The sequence below is a fragment of the Seriola dumerili genome, unplaced genomic scaffold, assembly GCF_002260705.1.
Source record: "Seriola dumerili isolate Sdu_G_001 unplaced genomic scaffold, Sdu_1.0 BDQW01000432.1, whole genome shotgun sequence".
NCBI lineage: Eukaryota > Metazoa > Chordata > Actinopteri > Carangiformes > Carangidae > Seriola > Seriola dumerili.
Window position 1 is genome coordinate 2,458,783 of NW_019174687.1, and position 15,792 is coordinate 2,474,574.

At 42.4% G+C, this 15,792-nt stretch overlaps 1 protein-coding gene across 1 annotated transcript; it reads right to left on the reverse strand.

The window, feature by feature from the left end:
• Window positions 1–289: 289 nt before the first annotated feature.
• On the reverse strand, window positions 290–14,848 carry tgs1 (trimethylguanosine synthase 1). The gene is made up of 15 exons (XM_022761844.1): window positions 14,642–14,848; window positions 14,461–14,528; window positions 13,608–13,729; window positions 13,400–13,490; window positions 13,043–13,120; window positions 11,010–11,510; window positions 8,727–8,862; window positions 7,242–7,328; window positions 6,681–6,828; window positions 5,359–5,686; window positions 5,031–5,201; window positions 3,145–3,291; window positions 2,151–2,367; window positions 1,770–1,848; window positions 290–694 (listed from the first exon to the last, which is right to left on the reverse strand). Exons 1-15 carry the CDS (start codon window positions 14,770–14,772, stop codon window positions 581–583), a joined length of 2,418 nt encoding a protein of 805 aa, XP_022617565.1. The 5' UTR covers window positions 14,773–14,848; the 3' UTR covers window positions 290–580.
• Window positions 14,849–15,792: the final 944 nt, after the last annotated feature.

Sequence of the window (15,792 nt, forward strand, 5' to 3'; positions counted from 1 at the left end):
AAATGTGTCAATATGAGGGGCCATCAGGGGCCCTTTTTCCCTTGGGGGCCCAAAGCATATGTCTGGTTTGCCTCTCCTGACTGTGCCTCTGAGTATAACTGCAACATGAAGCCATATAGTATTTTTAAGGTGTCTTCTCATCATGTAATTCAATGCTTCTGTTGTTGTTCAGGTTAACCAGATAAACCTAATCCTGATCCTGATCCTGAAAATGAAACCAGACATGTTTTCTTATAACAATGACGATGAGCACAAACACTTTTTTGAAAAAAACATTTATTGGTTCTAATGTACAATAAAAAAGGATAAAATATGAATTGTTGTAAAACACAAGTGTTAATTTAATCTGAGGGATTCATAAACTGCACAAACTCAGACATGGAGGCTGCTCAGACACTGTAACCTCTGATCATCTGATTCAGTCTGACATTATTTAAATTACAAAAAGAAAGTCAAACTGCTTCTTAGTGCTTGAATGGATCCCTGGAGTGAATAAAAGATGATGGGTCTGAGTAGAAAGAGAGTAATAGATTCGATTTAGTTCCATTCTCTGTTTGGTGGTCCACACCTCTCAGGGTCATTAACTGTCTGAATTTATCAAGCTGCCAAAGTAAGCTGTGACTGTCTTCAGCTTGTTGTTGAGGAGGTTCTGCTCTACCTCCACCTTCCCTCCTGGACCAGCCAGAGAGGCCACCTGTGGAGAGACAGGGGGGGAATCAGTTACAGGTGGTGGTCAATAATGTTAACGCTCCATATTTTCCTCTTCTCCTGTGTTTTATTTGAAGTGTTGAGAACCAAAACCCATCTCAATTCAGTTTCACATCTCCTCTCTCAGGCTTCTCTCTGGAGCTCTAGTAACAACAGGTCAGTGAGCCAATCAGAAGAGAGGCTCAGAGCCTCCTCTCTTCTGATTGGTGACTGCTTTGTTGTGACATCACAAAGTTCCAGAAGAAAACCTCTGTAAAGTTTCTGTAAAAAAGTTACATGGATCAAACAACAGGAGAGGTGCTTTTCGACGCAGCGGTAAAGCCTGCCACAGCTGGTGAAGTAAAGCAAAAATCCTCCGTAGACCAGACCATCTCATTTCAGTTTGGGCTTCACGATCTACGTCGGCTAAGCGGGGCCACACCTTTGTAGACCACATCCTCTGAAGGATTGGGGCCTCTGAACTGGGACACATCTTTTTTTTTTTGTTTGGTGTCATTTCTCTAAGAACACTACATCTCACCAAAACATGACCCCGTATTTGGTTCACACATTCTCAGTCTGCTCCAGATTCACTGCAAACCTGTCAGCTGGTGCTGCTCTAGCAGTTTCTGTTAGCAGCTAATGAATGTGGTAAATCCTCCAGTATGTCAGCAGTACAACGTTTGTACCTGTATAGTGTGTTAGCTTCAGATTCATCGAACCAAACCTTGAAAATCTTATATTAGATGTTCTTATAACATATTTTTTTGCCACCAATAAATTGATTGAATTAGATAAAAACACTGCCACACCAGATTTGATAAAATAATAATGTCAGAGAACCTGAACTGCCCAGATGTCTGCACCTGTGTGGGCCTCAGTGTACCTGCTCCCACGTCACATTCAGACTGTTTTATGGACTGCAGTGTAACACTAGTCTATTTTAAAACATTCTTCATCGTGTGCTCTGTTACCTGGCAGATATCACAGAGTGAATGATAATGAACTGATGTCATGTCCACCCCTCACACACCAACACACACACACACACACACACACACACACACAGTGAACATACAGACCTGATCCATGTCAGCATTGCGAGGCAGGAAGTACACGATGTTGTCTGATATCAGTTTGGCCAGACGGAAAATCTCAAATGTGGAAACTGTTAAGGATGAAAACCAAAGTTTTATAATAACAGTCTAATTTACAAAAACAAGCAGAGAGTAGACACTCTTATGTTCTATTCAGCTTTGACAACACTACAGATACAGACACTACTACAGATAGATAGCCCTGTCTGTTTCACCTCTAACCACACCAGGGTAATGTTAATGTTCGAATAAACTAAATATCATGTATTGATTAGTGATCTTTAGAAATGTTTTCGAGTCACAGAGGACACACTGTGACTGTACCCCTAACCCCAACCTAACCCCTGCTCCCACATCAAAGGATATCCATCAGGCTCCATCATGGTCCTGATGTCAAACACCTCAGCGGTCAGGTAGTCCGGTCCTCCCCATGGCGGTGACAGGAAGACCACATCACCACGCAGACGGGACGCCAGCTGCAGGAAGTCTCCCTGCAGGAATTCAATCTGATCGGCCACGCCGTAAACTGCGGCGTTGTGCCGCGCCAAGTCCAGCCGCACCGGGTCGATGTCGACAGCCAGAACTGAGGGTTCGACAGACAACAAGAGAAACACCGAGCTGTGATACCTGCGCAGGCACTGGGAAACGTCCAGAACCCTGTCAGGACTCGCTGGACAGTCAGGGTGGAAACCTGGGGCAGTTCAGAGGCCTGAATGGTTTTTCTTAGTCTGAGCTATTGTGACATTAATTATGGATTTCCTCAAGGGAGCATTCTGGGCCCTGCTCCGTTTTCTTTAAACATGCTCCTGTTTGGTCACATTATGTCTACATTAATGTCAAATACCTCAGTTATATGTATCTTCTCGTCTTTTTTGTAATTTTAGGAACATTTTAAAACATTTTTTCTGATTACTTAAGAGAAAAATAAGAAAATTACAGTTAATTCTGAATGAGGACTGTTTCCCTACCTGTGACACAGCACTGACCACCTGTATCTGTCAGTCCTCATTTGTAAAGCATAAGATGTAGCCTCTGTGACGTCACCCACAGGTTTCTGAAGAGCGGTTTTAAAGCTCAGAGTGAGCTGCTCTACCATCGCCATCTTGGCAGTGTCTGACTCCGCCCCTAACTCTCAGCTAATCCAAAAATTGATTGAAAAATCTGATCTATCTGGTTCACCATTCAGTAAAGGTAGTCCTGAACTCAAACCCTAAGTCCAGTTCTGTCTACGTTATAAAACTAACTCTATATCAGCACCAGACAAACTGACACTGGTGAAACAATGGTTTTATTAATGATATTCACACACACACACACACACACACACACACACACACACACACACACACATTTGGCTCACCTCTCTTCCCAGTGAGGGCGAACTGGATGGCGTTTCCTCCCACCCCACAGAAGGCGTCTATGACCAGCTGACAGCCACAGAAGCTGTGCTCCACCCTGAGGGCAATGTGCTCAGCGATCCTCTCCGGAGTCACAGAGAACCAGCCCTCTACACACACACAATACAACGTCAGTGATGTGGAGATGAAGTGTGAATAAATGTTTGGTTCGTTATGAAACTGTAAATAAATGTAGTCCAGGTGATGAATGGGAAACCTGGAGGATTTTACCAGGTAGTGAGAAAGAAGCTTCTCTGAAGAGCCTCATTTCTGTCCAACACACAATATACTGTGCGCCACAGAATGCTCACACTCTGCTTGTGTGTAACGTGTACACGTGTTGTGCACCCACCTAGAGCATACTCTCTTGATAATGGATCCTTAAAATAACAGTGAAATATTGTGACACTGACTACAGATCTGGGGCCAGTTGCACAAAACACCTCAAGGTAAGATTTTCCTTAAAGTCCAAGTTAAGATTTCCTTAAAACAATAACACCCTTAAAGACCCCTCTGATGAAAATCAATTTATGTCCATATGATGCTTTTATATAACACAAGACACAGCACATGAGTGAAATAATCATCAACACCATGACTGAGTGTTTCCACCTTGAACTGCAGTGAACCAATGACAGTCTCATAAATACAGAGTCAGACAGCCAGGGTTTCATACGTCACAAATCTAAGGAACCAATCCTGTCAAATTGTGGGGATGGGGGGCGGGGCTAAATAAACCTGAAACCTTGTTAGAACAGAGAGGGAGTTAGCGTTAGCACAACCACTAACACTGTGTCAGCCACTACCAGTTACAAACTAGCAAACAACACAAACAAATAAAAGATGCTAACTCCGCTAACCGTTCTGATCCGTCTGCTAGTCTCTGGTTCTGGTCTCAACAGACTCCTCCTCTGAGTCTGGGTCTGACTGAGGCTCAAACATGTGGCTGAGTCTCTCTGATGTTTCCTCCTCTAACCATCTTCATACCCTCTGCACTTTCACCTGTCCACCTGGAGACAGCAGGTGGTGGGCGGGGTTTCCTTAAAAATGTTCACTTAAGTATTTAAGGTTTTCTCTTTATCTTGGTCTTATACTTAAGGAATCACTTAAAGTCAGTTAAACTGTTGCACAAAAGGCCTTAGCGACCAAACTAAGGAAAAAAAACTAAAAGTGGTTCTGACTCTGTCTTAACTGCAACATGACTGAGTTTATGGTGATAAATGAGGAAAACCAGAAAAAAAAGTTCCCATCACAACAACAGGAGGATGAGATAACAGCACACTTCCCAAAAGTGATAACAGGTATCAATAACGGCCAACAAACGGCCTCCATGGAAACAGTAGAATTTTAATGCTGTAAAATGTCTTTTACTGCTGTAAATTACTTCACTTTTTTCCTTAACTAAGGAAACCTTTTAAGGAGATTCTGTGCAACACAAGTAACTCCCTCAGCTAAGGAGAAATTAGACCTTAAGTGTAAGGTGTTTTGTGCAACCAGCCCCAGGTTTTTATTGGTCAATCACTTTCTGCAGCCTCATGATGTCAAAGCACCACAATGCTCATGACCACACCTCACTTTAAGACCAACACACCATGGGTGCCCACATGGACACAAGCGTATCTGCTATTTAAACAACGTGGGCACTGAGCGGGAAAATCATGTTGGTTTGAAACTAGTAAAGACTTGTGTTAACTTCATTAACTCAGCAGCCTCCACAGTCCAAAACAGTAACGCAGCGACTGGCTTTAAACAGCCCGGTCATTCACAGAGATGTGTTCGATGTGCTGCTGACGACAGTGAAGCGAACTCTGTGTCTCTCTCCACTTGCACATGCAGAGTGCAGACTGACCTCGGTCCAGCCTGATCCCCTCATCGAAGCGAGAGAAGAGTCTGTAGCGCTGAGCCCAGTATTTAGCCAGCTCCGGTTCAGCTGCCATCTCCTCTGGGACCTGCTGCTTCCTCCCTCGCTTTCTATACTTCTTCTTCTTCTTCGACTTCTTTCCATCTTTCACACTCAGCTCTGCACGCACGCGCACACACACACACACACACACACACACACACACACACACAGACACACACACACGCACATCATTAGACTGCACCAGTTGTCCCAGGATTCTCTTATGTGTCTAAAAACACATATGATCTGATCATCTGATAAATCCTGTGCTCACCACTGTTGTGTTCAGGTGCATCACACACCAGGAAGTCGGGGATTTCTATACACGGTAACTGTCTACCAGGCTGCTCCTGCTCCTCCTCCTCCTCCTCCTCCTCCCTCTCGGTGTTGGGCTGAGGGTCCTTCCTCCTGTCTGCATCTGAACTACACAGAGAATTAGAAATCTCTTCTTCCTCAGCACTCTTCATCTCCTTCTTCCTCCTCCTCTCCTCTTCTCCCGTCTCTTTTCCCAGGTGCTCAGGTTCCTGCGTACTTCCTCGTCCCATCTGGTTACACTGACTCATCTGTGTCTCTATCTGGTTCTTTTTCAGGAAGCTCTGGACCTGTGAAGTAAACGTAGTCTCAGTTTAATCAGTCTTCTATGCAAATTCATAACAATAAATCTACAGTCCGCCCTACTACTTTCATTTTCTGTCACAGATCTGATCAACCATGAGGGAGGTTTCATCTCTTCCCAGCTGCCACACTTTTCATCTACATGTCATGATAAGTGGGATCCTCCTGAACCTGGTCTGATATCAAAATAGTACTACGCCATTCAAAGGGTAGCATCCCCTGCTTTGAATCGTCTCTAGGAGCTGTAAAGACTTTGGAGCTAAATTCTCAGAGGATGTTCGTTTCAGTCTGCGATTGAACAGTTCCAAACGTGGAGTTACTACGATTTAAAATAATACAGACTCCATCTCTCTAAAAGCAGACTTGCCAGGACGTTCCCAGGAACAGACACCTTCTTGCTCCCTTTATCACGTGTCCTGGACTGGCCCGACGCTGGCTCCATTCTTGGGCGGCTATTTTTGAGACCTTTTCATGGGTCTGTCAGAAAGAAGTATAACCAGATCCAGCAATTGCAATGTTTGGGGTAGCACCTACAGGAAGCTTCACTGTCACATGCTCAGGTTGATGCACTTACCTTTCCCTCACTAATGGCAGGGAGGCCAATATTGTCACAGTGGAAGTCTAACAAACCTCCAGCACATTCCCAACGGGTAGAGAGTGTTATGGCATATCTGAAGCTAGAAAAACTGAAATATGCTACAAGAGGCTCAGTGAAGAAGTACTCAAAAGTCTAACAGCCATTTCTCATTTACTTCCAACACGAATTTGTATCCAAGAAGCAGAAGTAGGTCTCTCTGCCCCTCTTTTTTTTATTGTTTTATTTATTACATTTAATGTTGTTTGGTGTGTGTAAACATAAAAAACATAAAGAACATCAAGAATGTACAGAACATCTCAATGAAAAGATTGATTCATGTCATGTCCGTCCTCTGTCCTCAGTCCTACAGACAGAGTAAACTTTCCATCAGTTACAGGTGGTACCTTGTGGAGGGAGGAGCTGATCTGTGGCTGCGTGATGTCACTTCCTGTCTCGGAGAACCTGGTGTGTTTGCCGACTGCCCTCTTAGTCCACCACTGCCTCTGACGCTTCTGACCAGCGCCGCCCTTAAAGCTCACCACGCTGCTGAACCTGAGACACACACACAAAGCTCATCCAGAGACACACACACACGCTCACAATGGCTCATATGAAAATAATGCCCTTCATGTTTTTGAGCAAACATCTACATTTTGATTTTGGAAAAATGATTTCAGTCCAAATCCCGAAATATGGAAAAACCTGCTTTAAGAGCTGGAGAAGTGAAGTGAAGTTCAGTGTGAGTCTGGCGCTGGAGGAAACCTGAGGACGTGTTCATTTACTCAACAGTTTAATCAAGTTTTGTGGAGAGAGGCAGACACGTGTCAGCTGTAATAAATCCTTCCTTCATGGTTCTAATGTTCGGTTTATTAAACTGCTGTGTAGAGGCCTGCTTCACCTGAAGGATGCGGGTGGGGTTGTGTGATGCTGAGAGCTGTGTGTGATGATCGTCGTGTGAGACTCACCGGGGGTCCGGGTTGCGTTTGAGTCCCAGTTTAGTCCAGGCCTCCTCAGGTGTCAGCTGTGGGCTCTCCTCCACATCCAGCTCATGACTGCACGACCAACACAAAGATTGAAATACGATCTACATCTCCTCTACACGTTCGGCCCGCGGGACAAACGTGACATTTTCTTACAGATGTTTATTTTTCCTGTTTCCTGTGAGACGTCGGTTACAGAGACTCACTCACTGAAGGAACTCTCATCAGGACCACTGAGCCAAGATTATTTTAAAGCTCACAGAATTTCAATTTTTTTTTTGTTCTCCAGAGATATGTTTGCTACGTAGTTTCAAGTATAATCTGGTAACTATGGTAACCAGATTTTTACACAGTGTCAGACAGGAGGTCGACAGATACGGTTTCTTTCAGGGTGGATACTGATACAGATTATTGGTATCGGTATCGGAACAACGCTACTGATAACTGATATGTGTAACGTGTGTCTCTAGCATGTTGCATTAAAAACATAATGTGAGCTTTAGATTGTCACTATATCCAATAGCAAAATCTTATAATACAGAATTAAATTTTGTCAGTAATTTTATTTTCATTTGTTCGTTTTAAAGCGTACATGATGTGTCGTTGTTATATTTGTTATTTTATATTTCATATTTAGTGCTAGGTTACCAAGGTAACGATACAACTATATAAAGTCCATTACCCAGGGAACAAGTCAGACTGGGCTTGAATCCTCCAGGTGAGTGTGTGACTGTAAATGAAGATCTGTAAATATTCATATATTCATGTAAATCCTATCAGAGAGAAAGAAATCATATTGACTTACAGAATGATTATCTATGTGTATTAATTGTGTCTTTATATGATTTACAATAGATTTTTGATCCTGATTAGAGTCAGACTGTTGGCCATATGATTCATATATTTACAGTTCACTCATTAGTGTTTAAGTTTCCTTTGATTATGGTTTTCCTTTACATTGAATAGTTTTATTGAGACTTTTTTATCCCTCAGATCCTCGAGAAAAACAAAGAAGTCTGTGTCTCTTTGTTGGGAGTCGAGCAGTCAGCTGTTACTTCAACATGATCTTCTACACAACGCAGAGACAGACTGTTATGTTGAAAAAGAGATTGAACAGGGTTTTGTAAACTGCAGACTCGGGCGCAGACTGAACCCTGTTACATATACCAACACAAAACCACTGCTGCATTAAGTCTATGGACACCTGCTGCTTGTCCACCCCATTCATGTCACTGAAGGAAGGATATTTAACAGAAAACACCTCTCCGTGTGAGGAAATGCAGCTCAACAGCTCCACACAAACATTTGTGCGTCACACTTTTATTTTTCCCTCAACATCTTTTTATTTCCGCACAGTGTGCGATAAGCAGCAACGATGGACAGACATACAAACAACAGCACGCTGAGTGTTTTTATACTCCTCCTCCTCCTGACTTTATGTAGCAGCAGTTTTGTGCGGCAGAAACTCACCTGCGTTTCATTTTAGCACGTCGTCCTCCTGGAGGTTTGTCATCATCATCATCATCATCATCATCGTCACCTCTGTTTGACATGTTACTTGTTGAGCCGCACTGTCGGTTAGAGCTGTCAGGAGCATGCTGGGAATCTGAGTGAAAAACACAACACGCAAAGACACATTAAATTGATCTGCATGATTCTAACACAATTATTACCACCATGATATGTGATGTTAAGTCTGAAATAAATTTACTACATTAATGGCTCAACACAGATGTGATTTTGCCTGTGAATACAGGGTTCCTGCACCATTTTAAAAAATGTGAATCAGTGCTTTTTAAGACCTTTTAAAGACCTCAATGAATGAAAATTAAGATCCGAACAATGTCAAAATGATTTCTTTTACTCAGACTTTTGTTTTTATTCTGTAATCAATGTTTTAAAATAGAGTGGAAAGTTCAGTGCACGCTCGTCGTGGAAGTTCAACCGCACATACTTGACAAAAATACTCAACAATGAAAGATGCAAAACATTTTCATCCTACTACAGAATTTCATATTCATTTTTAGACAATCAGAGGGAAAACAAAATGCTTTTAGTGTTTTGTAGTACAGACTTTTTAAAATCCCTGTGCACAATTTCTTTTTCTTTTCTCACTAAAAATGATCCATTCATCTGCCTGTGGACCTGTAGACTGTGGTTTTATGCCAAACTATTATGTTAGTGTCCTGTAGTGTGTCGGAATGACCGTATCTTAAAAACAAATTTGTGTCTGTTAACAAATCGACAACAGCATAATTATGTATTTTTATTTATCATTATTGGCTTTGTTTTTTCTACCAGTCTTAAACACACTATCTGCAAATGCAATACCTACAACACATTTATGGTGAATATAAGACATTTAAGATCTTATTTTCCTTTATTTTAATTTCAGACTTTTATGAGGATCAAAGACCTCAACCTGGACTATTAGAACCGTTTCAGCCTGACAGTCAGTGGCCACTACGACTCAGTGCTCGTGGGTCAGACCACACCTGGTCACCTGGTCACCTGGACACACACACACAGCTGTTTGGACATGTATCTACAGGTTGATCAGTAGCTGTCGTTTCATTCAATTTCAGGCTGATTATGATGTTTCTGATTAAACAGTTACTGCACTACAACTGTTTAAACCTGGGCCTACAGTTTCTATTTCTGAGGATGCAAACTTAGCAACCACCATTAAATATATACTTTTTTTTTTTAAATTTTATATATATTTTTTTGGGCTTTTTGTGCCTTTAATGGACAGGACAGTAGAGAGGCAGAGAGAGGGGGAATGACACGCAGGAAAGGGCCGTCCGATGCGGGAGTTGAACCGGGGGCCAGCTGCAGCGAGGACTGTAGCCTCTACGCCTGCGTAACCCACTGCGCTACGCAACGCCCCAAATATATACTTTTAATGTCTATATTTTTAAAGTTTCCTGACTTACTGTATTTCAACTGTTTTTCTATTATCTCACAAACTTGTCTCATGTAGATATAGCTGAAGATTACATTAAAACATGGGTCAAACCTGACACATTTTACATTTAGATAGAAACCAGTGACTCTTCTCTCTTTTCATTGGCAGATCTCTATTTCATTTAGGTTCATTTTATGGATGTTTCAGTTAGGGTTAATATATGCCATTCTTTTTTCAGTTTAGCATGAACAGTTTTGGCAAAGTTCTGGCACAACAGGAAGTCTTATTGGCAGGTGTGTTGGATGAAAAGTGAAAACATCCACTGTTATATGTAAGTATGGGGCTTCAGCTCAGTTCAACAGCTAACGGTACAGCTGTTCAAACTGAGGGCCTTAAAACCTCAAGCTGCGCGTTGTCAAGGTTGCTAGGCGTCACGAGCCGCATTTTGCGGGCACAGCTGGCGACACTGAAATAGGACGGTCTAGTCTACGGAGAATTTTTCTCCGTAGACTAGACCGTCCTATTTCAGTTCAGCCTTCACTGTCAGCGACGGCTACGAAGGGCCACGCCCTCGTGCCCTGAACTGGGACACAGCCAGTACGTGAGATATCTGCTTCCTTCATAATCAAGAATCTAATTCTGAACTGAAGTTTCCCTTATAAGGTAATAATCAAAAGGTTTGAGCTCTTACTCTTGCCATTTATCATATCGGAGATTTTCAGAAAATGTTGTGTTAAAACATCAAAAGCAGTGTAATAATACAGCAGAGTAAACAGTGGATGACACACACACACACACACACACACACACACACACACACACACACACACACACACAGTTATTACCTGTATGTGTGGCTGTGTCCTGCTGTGAAGAGGCAGCAGGTCTTTTGCGGTCGTCTCCACCGTCAGAGGGATCATCACAGAGCTCTGCCTCCACCCGCTCTCTGTGAGTCTCTGAGTCCGTCACACACACGCCTCCTGACTCTAACGTGCACTTCTGTCCAAACAGATCAGGAAGAACCTTCACCTCCTCTTCTCCAGTCCGTCCATCTTTCCATTCGTCCGAGTGCGTCCCTGCGCCTCTGTCCATCACCTCTGCCGCTGCTTCTCCACCTGTGTTCCCAGTACGCTCAGACTGGTCAGCGGTCCAGCCCTGCGCTGCCCAGTATGAATACTGCTCCCAGTAGTAGTAGTAGGTGTCTGCAGCATGTTTGTCCCACAGAGCCTTCGTTTCCGAGTTGTCCCAGGGAGCGCTCACCGCTCCCGGATCTCCCGCAGACGGCAGCTCCGTCTCTGGATGTTTCTCCAGCCAGCTGCTCCACAGCAGAGCTTCACCCTGCTGAGCTTCAGGTGGAGGAAGATGGAGAGGCAATATTCAATATTTGAGGTCCTGACCGCTTTTAATCCCATGTACAACCACCTGGTGTCATGTTCCATACATATAGTGCACAACACAACCGAGTGCACCTTGTGACCAGCTGGGTTCGATCCACAATCCATGGGTCATTACTGAATTCTCTGATTACGACAGAAGCCTGTGACGGTGTCGTCCAACCCAGTTCAGACGAGTGGGCGTGGTCACGATTGCTTGTTCATGTCAGAACATAACAACAATACAACACTAGATACAGTTTGAATTTACGCCTGATGTTGCTGCTTGTTTTTATCTGCTAGTTTATATCTGATCAACCTGAAACAAGATCATATCAGTCTGATACTCTCTGTTTTCCCTCCAAAAACACTTCAGTAATAATAACAGTAGTAGTATTATTACACACAAAAACTACAAGTTTTATTTCTGTTATGTTTAATTCATGCTTGTACGTTTAGGTCCCTCTACACTTCTGCAGCAGTGAGACCAGAGATCTGTGCTGCTGAGACCGAGACAGGTCTCTAATAAAGTTCATGTCCTCCTGATCTGTCTGAAAAACGACTTTTTAATGTCAGAATGTTCTGAAGATCTGTGGCCTGTGAAAAACTGATCCAACATTTATTCTGGTGACTGTGGGGTGAAAGAATGATAATCTGTGATCAGGTGGGAGCTGGAGAAACCATGTGACACAGTTACAGGAAATGATTAAAAGAGAGCGTCTCCTTTCTAACTGACTGCTTGATCCCTAACCAGTATGGAAGTGGGCGTGGTTACATCTAAACTGGGTTGGAAAAAAAATACAAATGTATCAGAGCTAACCTCTAATAAAGGCAGATAAAGAAACGTCAGAAGAGTGAGTGATGGATGAAAGGAGGATTTCTGCCTCCTCATCTTTACTAGTTGATGATAATTAGGTAGAAAAAAAAAGCATTTAATTCACTGTGCTGCTCAGGGGCTACCGAGAACTTTTAAGGTGGAATGTTTTGTTACTCAATGCATGAGTTGACGTCGTCAATCAATCAATACACCTTAAATCCCGGTGACCACTCTCCATTTGTTTTTATTGGCACCTGCACAACACATGCTTTAGTGATGTCAAGCCAAGTATCTTTGTTGTCATTGTTAAAAAACGAGACAGCGATGCATCTCCCTGAGCAACGACAGCAAGAAAAACAAAAATAGCGCTAATAATAAAAAGCTAAAAAGCTCTGTTTCCTCACTTGGAGAAAAAAAGTGTCAGTGTTGTCCCAGTACACTGAGGCAGAACTGGGAAAGTGGTGTTAATGAGGTGTGTAAGGGGCTTCAGCCTCGTGCATGCATTAATCCTCATGCATTACTCTGCTCTCCATATGAGGCTGCAGGGTCATTTCAGCTTCAGATTTATATTATTACCTCTAAGAAACAATGTCAGAAACATGAGGGAAAACTATAAATGTCATTGTGTTGAGTGCACAGTTATACACTGTACAGGTGTTTTCACTTCATTGTTATTATCATGTCTTACCCCAGTAGTTTTCCCAGCCAGCATCCTGGATCCCTGCTGCTCCTTCCTCCAGTGGATCACTCACTTCCTTCTCGTCAGCTGGGTCAAAAAGGACAGGGCAGTGTCAAATGACATCACAAATAATAATAGACGCGTATGAATAAAATTAAAATCACTGGGTGAGTTTCAGGTGAGTTTTAAGCAGTGATTTCACTGATGCTCCTGATTGGTCTCTGGCAGGAGGAGACTCAGACTGGTGCTGAGCCAGACTTGCTTAGACCGCAGTTGGATGAATGGGAACACGATCACTGCACAGGTTAATAACTACCTTTACTCACTCAGTAACCTGTTCTGTGCGTATCTGTAAATAATGATTACCTTTGATGTCAACCTCTTCTTCTTCTCCTTCCTCCTCCTCTTCAGCAGATTCTGCAGAGTACGTGTCAGGCTTCCTGTTCGACCTCCTCCGCTGTCACATGACCAAAAACAGGCTCATTCAGCAGCAGGATATTTCACTTCGATTAACAATTTCATGAGGGGAAGGGAAAACATCATCACACCACAGAGACGCGGTGCTCAGACTTACTGCTCTCCTCCGGGCAGAGGAGCTGATGAAGGCCAGAGGCAGACCCATGCTGGCCATCAGCTGAGCCTCTTCATCCAACCCCTCCTCAGCCTCCTCTTCCTCCTCCTCTTCATCATCTGATTCTGTGAATTAAGGGGAAAACATATTTCAAATAGAATAATCTTCCTTTTATTTCTATATTTATTGTCTTTATGTTCCAGTATAGCAGCATCCTACAACATGCAGCACACACGAACCCCTGTCCACACACACGCCCCAAACATACATGAAGGAATGAGCTAGTGATGCAGGTGAAAGCCCACAATGTTCACATGCAGGAAAGATTTATTCATTTCTGGAAAGATCTTACTCAGCTTTTGCTTTGACCAATGGAAACAACGTATTCTCTGTATCTTAAACTGAAGGTGGCCAATACTGAAAAAATAAATGAGTTTGAGCGACGGCTGTCTGCCAACCTCCCCACCCAGATCATCCTGCCAGGCTGATTTCAACAGGTCCATAGTGGTTGTAATTGTATATTTGATATATCTCTTTTCTTCTGAGGATCTCGTATCAGTGTAAGTATCAATTCCATCGCAGATTGGTTTGAGGAATTGGGATATAACAGGTTATTTTGCTTCACAAAATCCCATACCTGTAGACATTTAAAATAGTGCAATCTAAGTATGTTGTATTTCCTTTGCACCTGCTCAAATGATGGAAACACATTGTCAATAAATATATCAATAAAGCTATGAATTCCTTTTCCAGACCAATCGTCGAATATTGTATTATTCAAAATAAAATCATGTTTCAACTTTGTTTGATTTCACCCTCCCTTTAATGTTAATCATGATGAGATGCTATAACATACCTTGGACTGAGGCGTCTGTCAGGTCAAAGGTCAGCAATCTGTTATCAGAGCGATACAGCTCTCGATCCCTGGACAGAGGATGACAACACAGACAGATGATTAGAAGACTAACAACTCCACAGCTTCACACAGCCCGTGTCAGAGAGTGATGCTGGACATAAGAGAGATGAGAGAGGCTCACTGTACGAAGGCTCTGGAGCAGAGACAGTGAATCCTCTCCTCTTCCTCCTCCTCATCCTCAGTGTGTTTCCTGGTGAAGAACAGATCCGCCACCACTGTCACCCTGCTCCTCTCCAGCATCATCTTCACCATCAGCTGCACACAGCGACACCAGCACCTTCATACACCGGCTGACCCCGTCTGTGTCCGGACCAGCATGGACGCGCTCAAACACACTCACGTCCCGTATGCTAGTACAGTACGACACTTCCGGCCATGTCTTTTCAGAATAAAAGCGTTGTTGTCAATTGTCCAAATAAATGCAATGTGTTTTCTGTCGCTAATTTTGCTAAAGAGTAAAAATCACGGGAATCAAACTCAGATGCAGTCATACTGTTTTTGAGAATGAAAGAGGAGGTACAGCACACACTCTACAGTCCTTTGTACAATGCTGCTCCACAAATGCTGATGATATAACACAGCCCTTTAATCATATCTATCAATTGGAAACTTATGTTTTTAATTCTTATAAAAATATCAATGTGTATTGTGCTTTTATTCATACCGCTCTTCTCTTTTTACTTGCTGTTATTCATTTCATTGTCATCACTTCTACTACGGCTTCTCTTTTATCTAGTTTCATTTTTCTGTGAAGCACTTTGAAAAATGCTATATAAATAAAGTTATGATAATAATAATAATAACAACAACAATAATGATAATGGTAATAATAATAATCATCATCATAGTTATTGATATCTTTATTATTATTATTATTATTATTATTATTATTGTGCTGACTATTCGACTATTATTCGACTTACATTGGATATCCTATATTGCAGTTACTAAATGAGTATTGGGTCTATATATTTGGATGATAATGTCATATTTTGTATTTATTTATATTTATATCTTATCTTTTTGTTTGCAATTTCTCCACCCTTAGCCTTCTTTGACTTTCATCTCCTGCATGGGTTTTACTTCCTTACAAATAAGGTTATTGAAAATAGAGTTCTCTGTCACTAGCTGTTTTGCGTTTTTATTTTGAAGGTCAAAGACGTGCGCTCCATGGTCGAAACGGAAGTTTAATTTTCATGTTTTGTTGCTGGTAAGCGGAACTTATCTGCGGGTACCGTATTTTCCAGGGACTCCGAAACACCGGACTGTGTC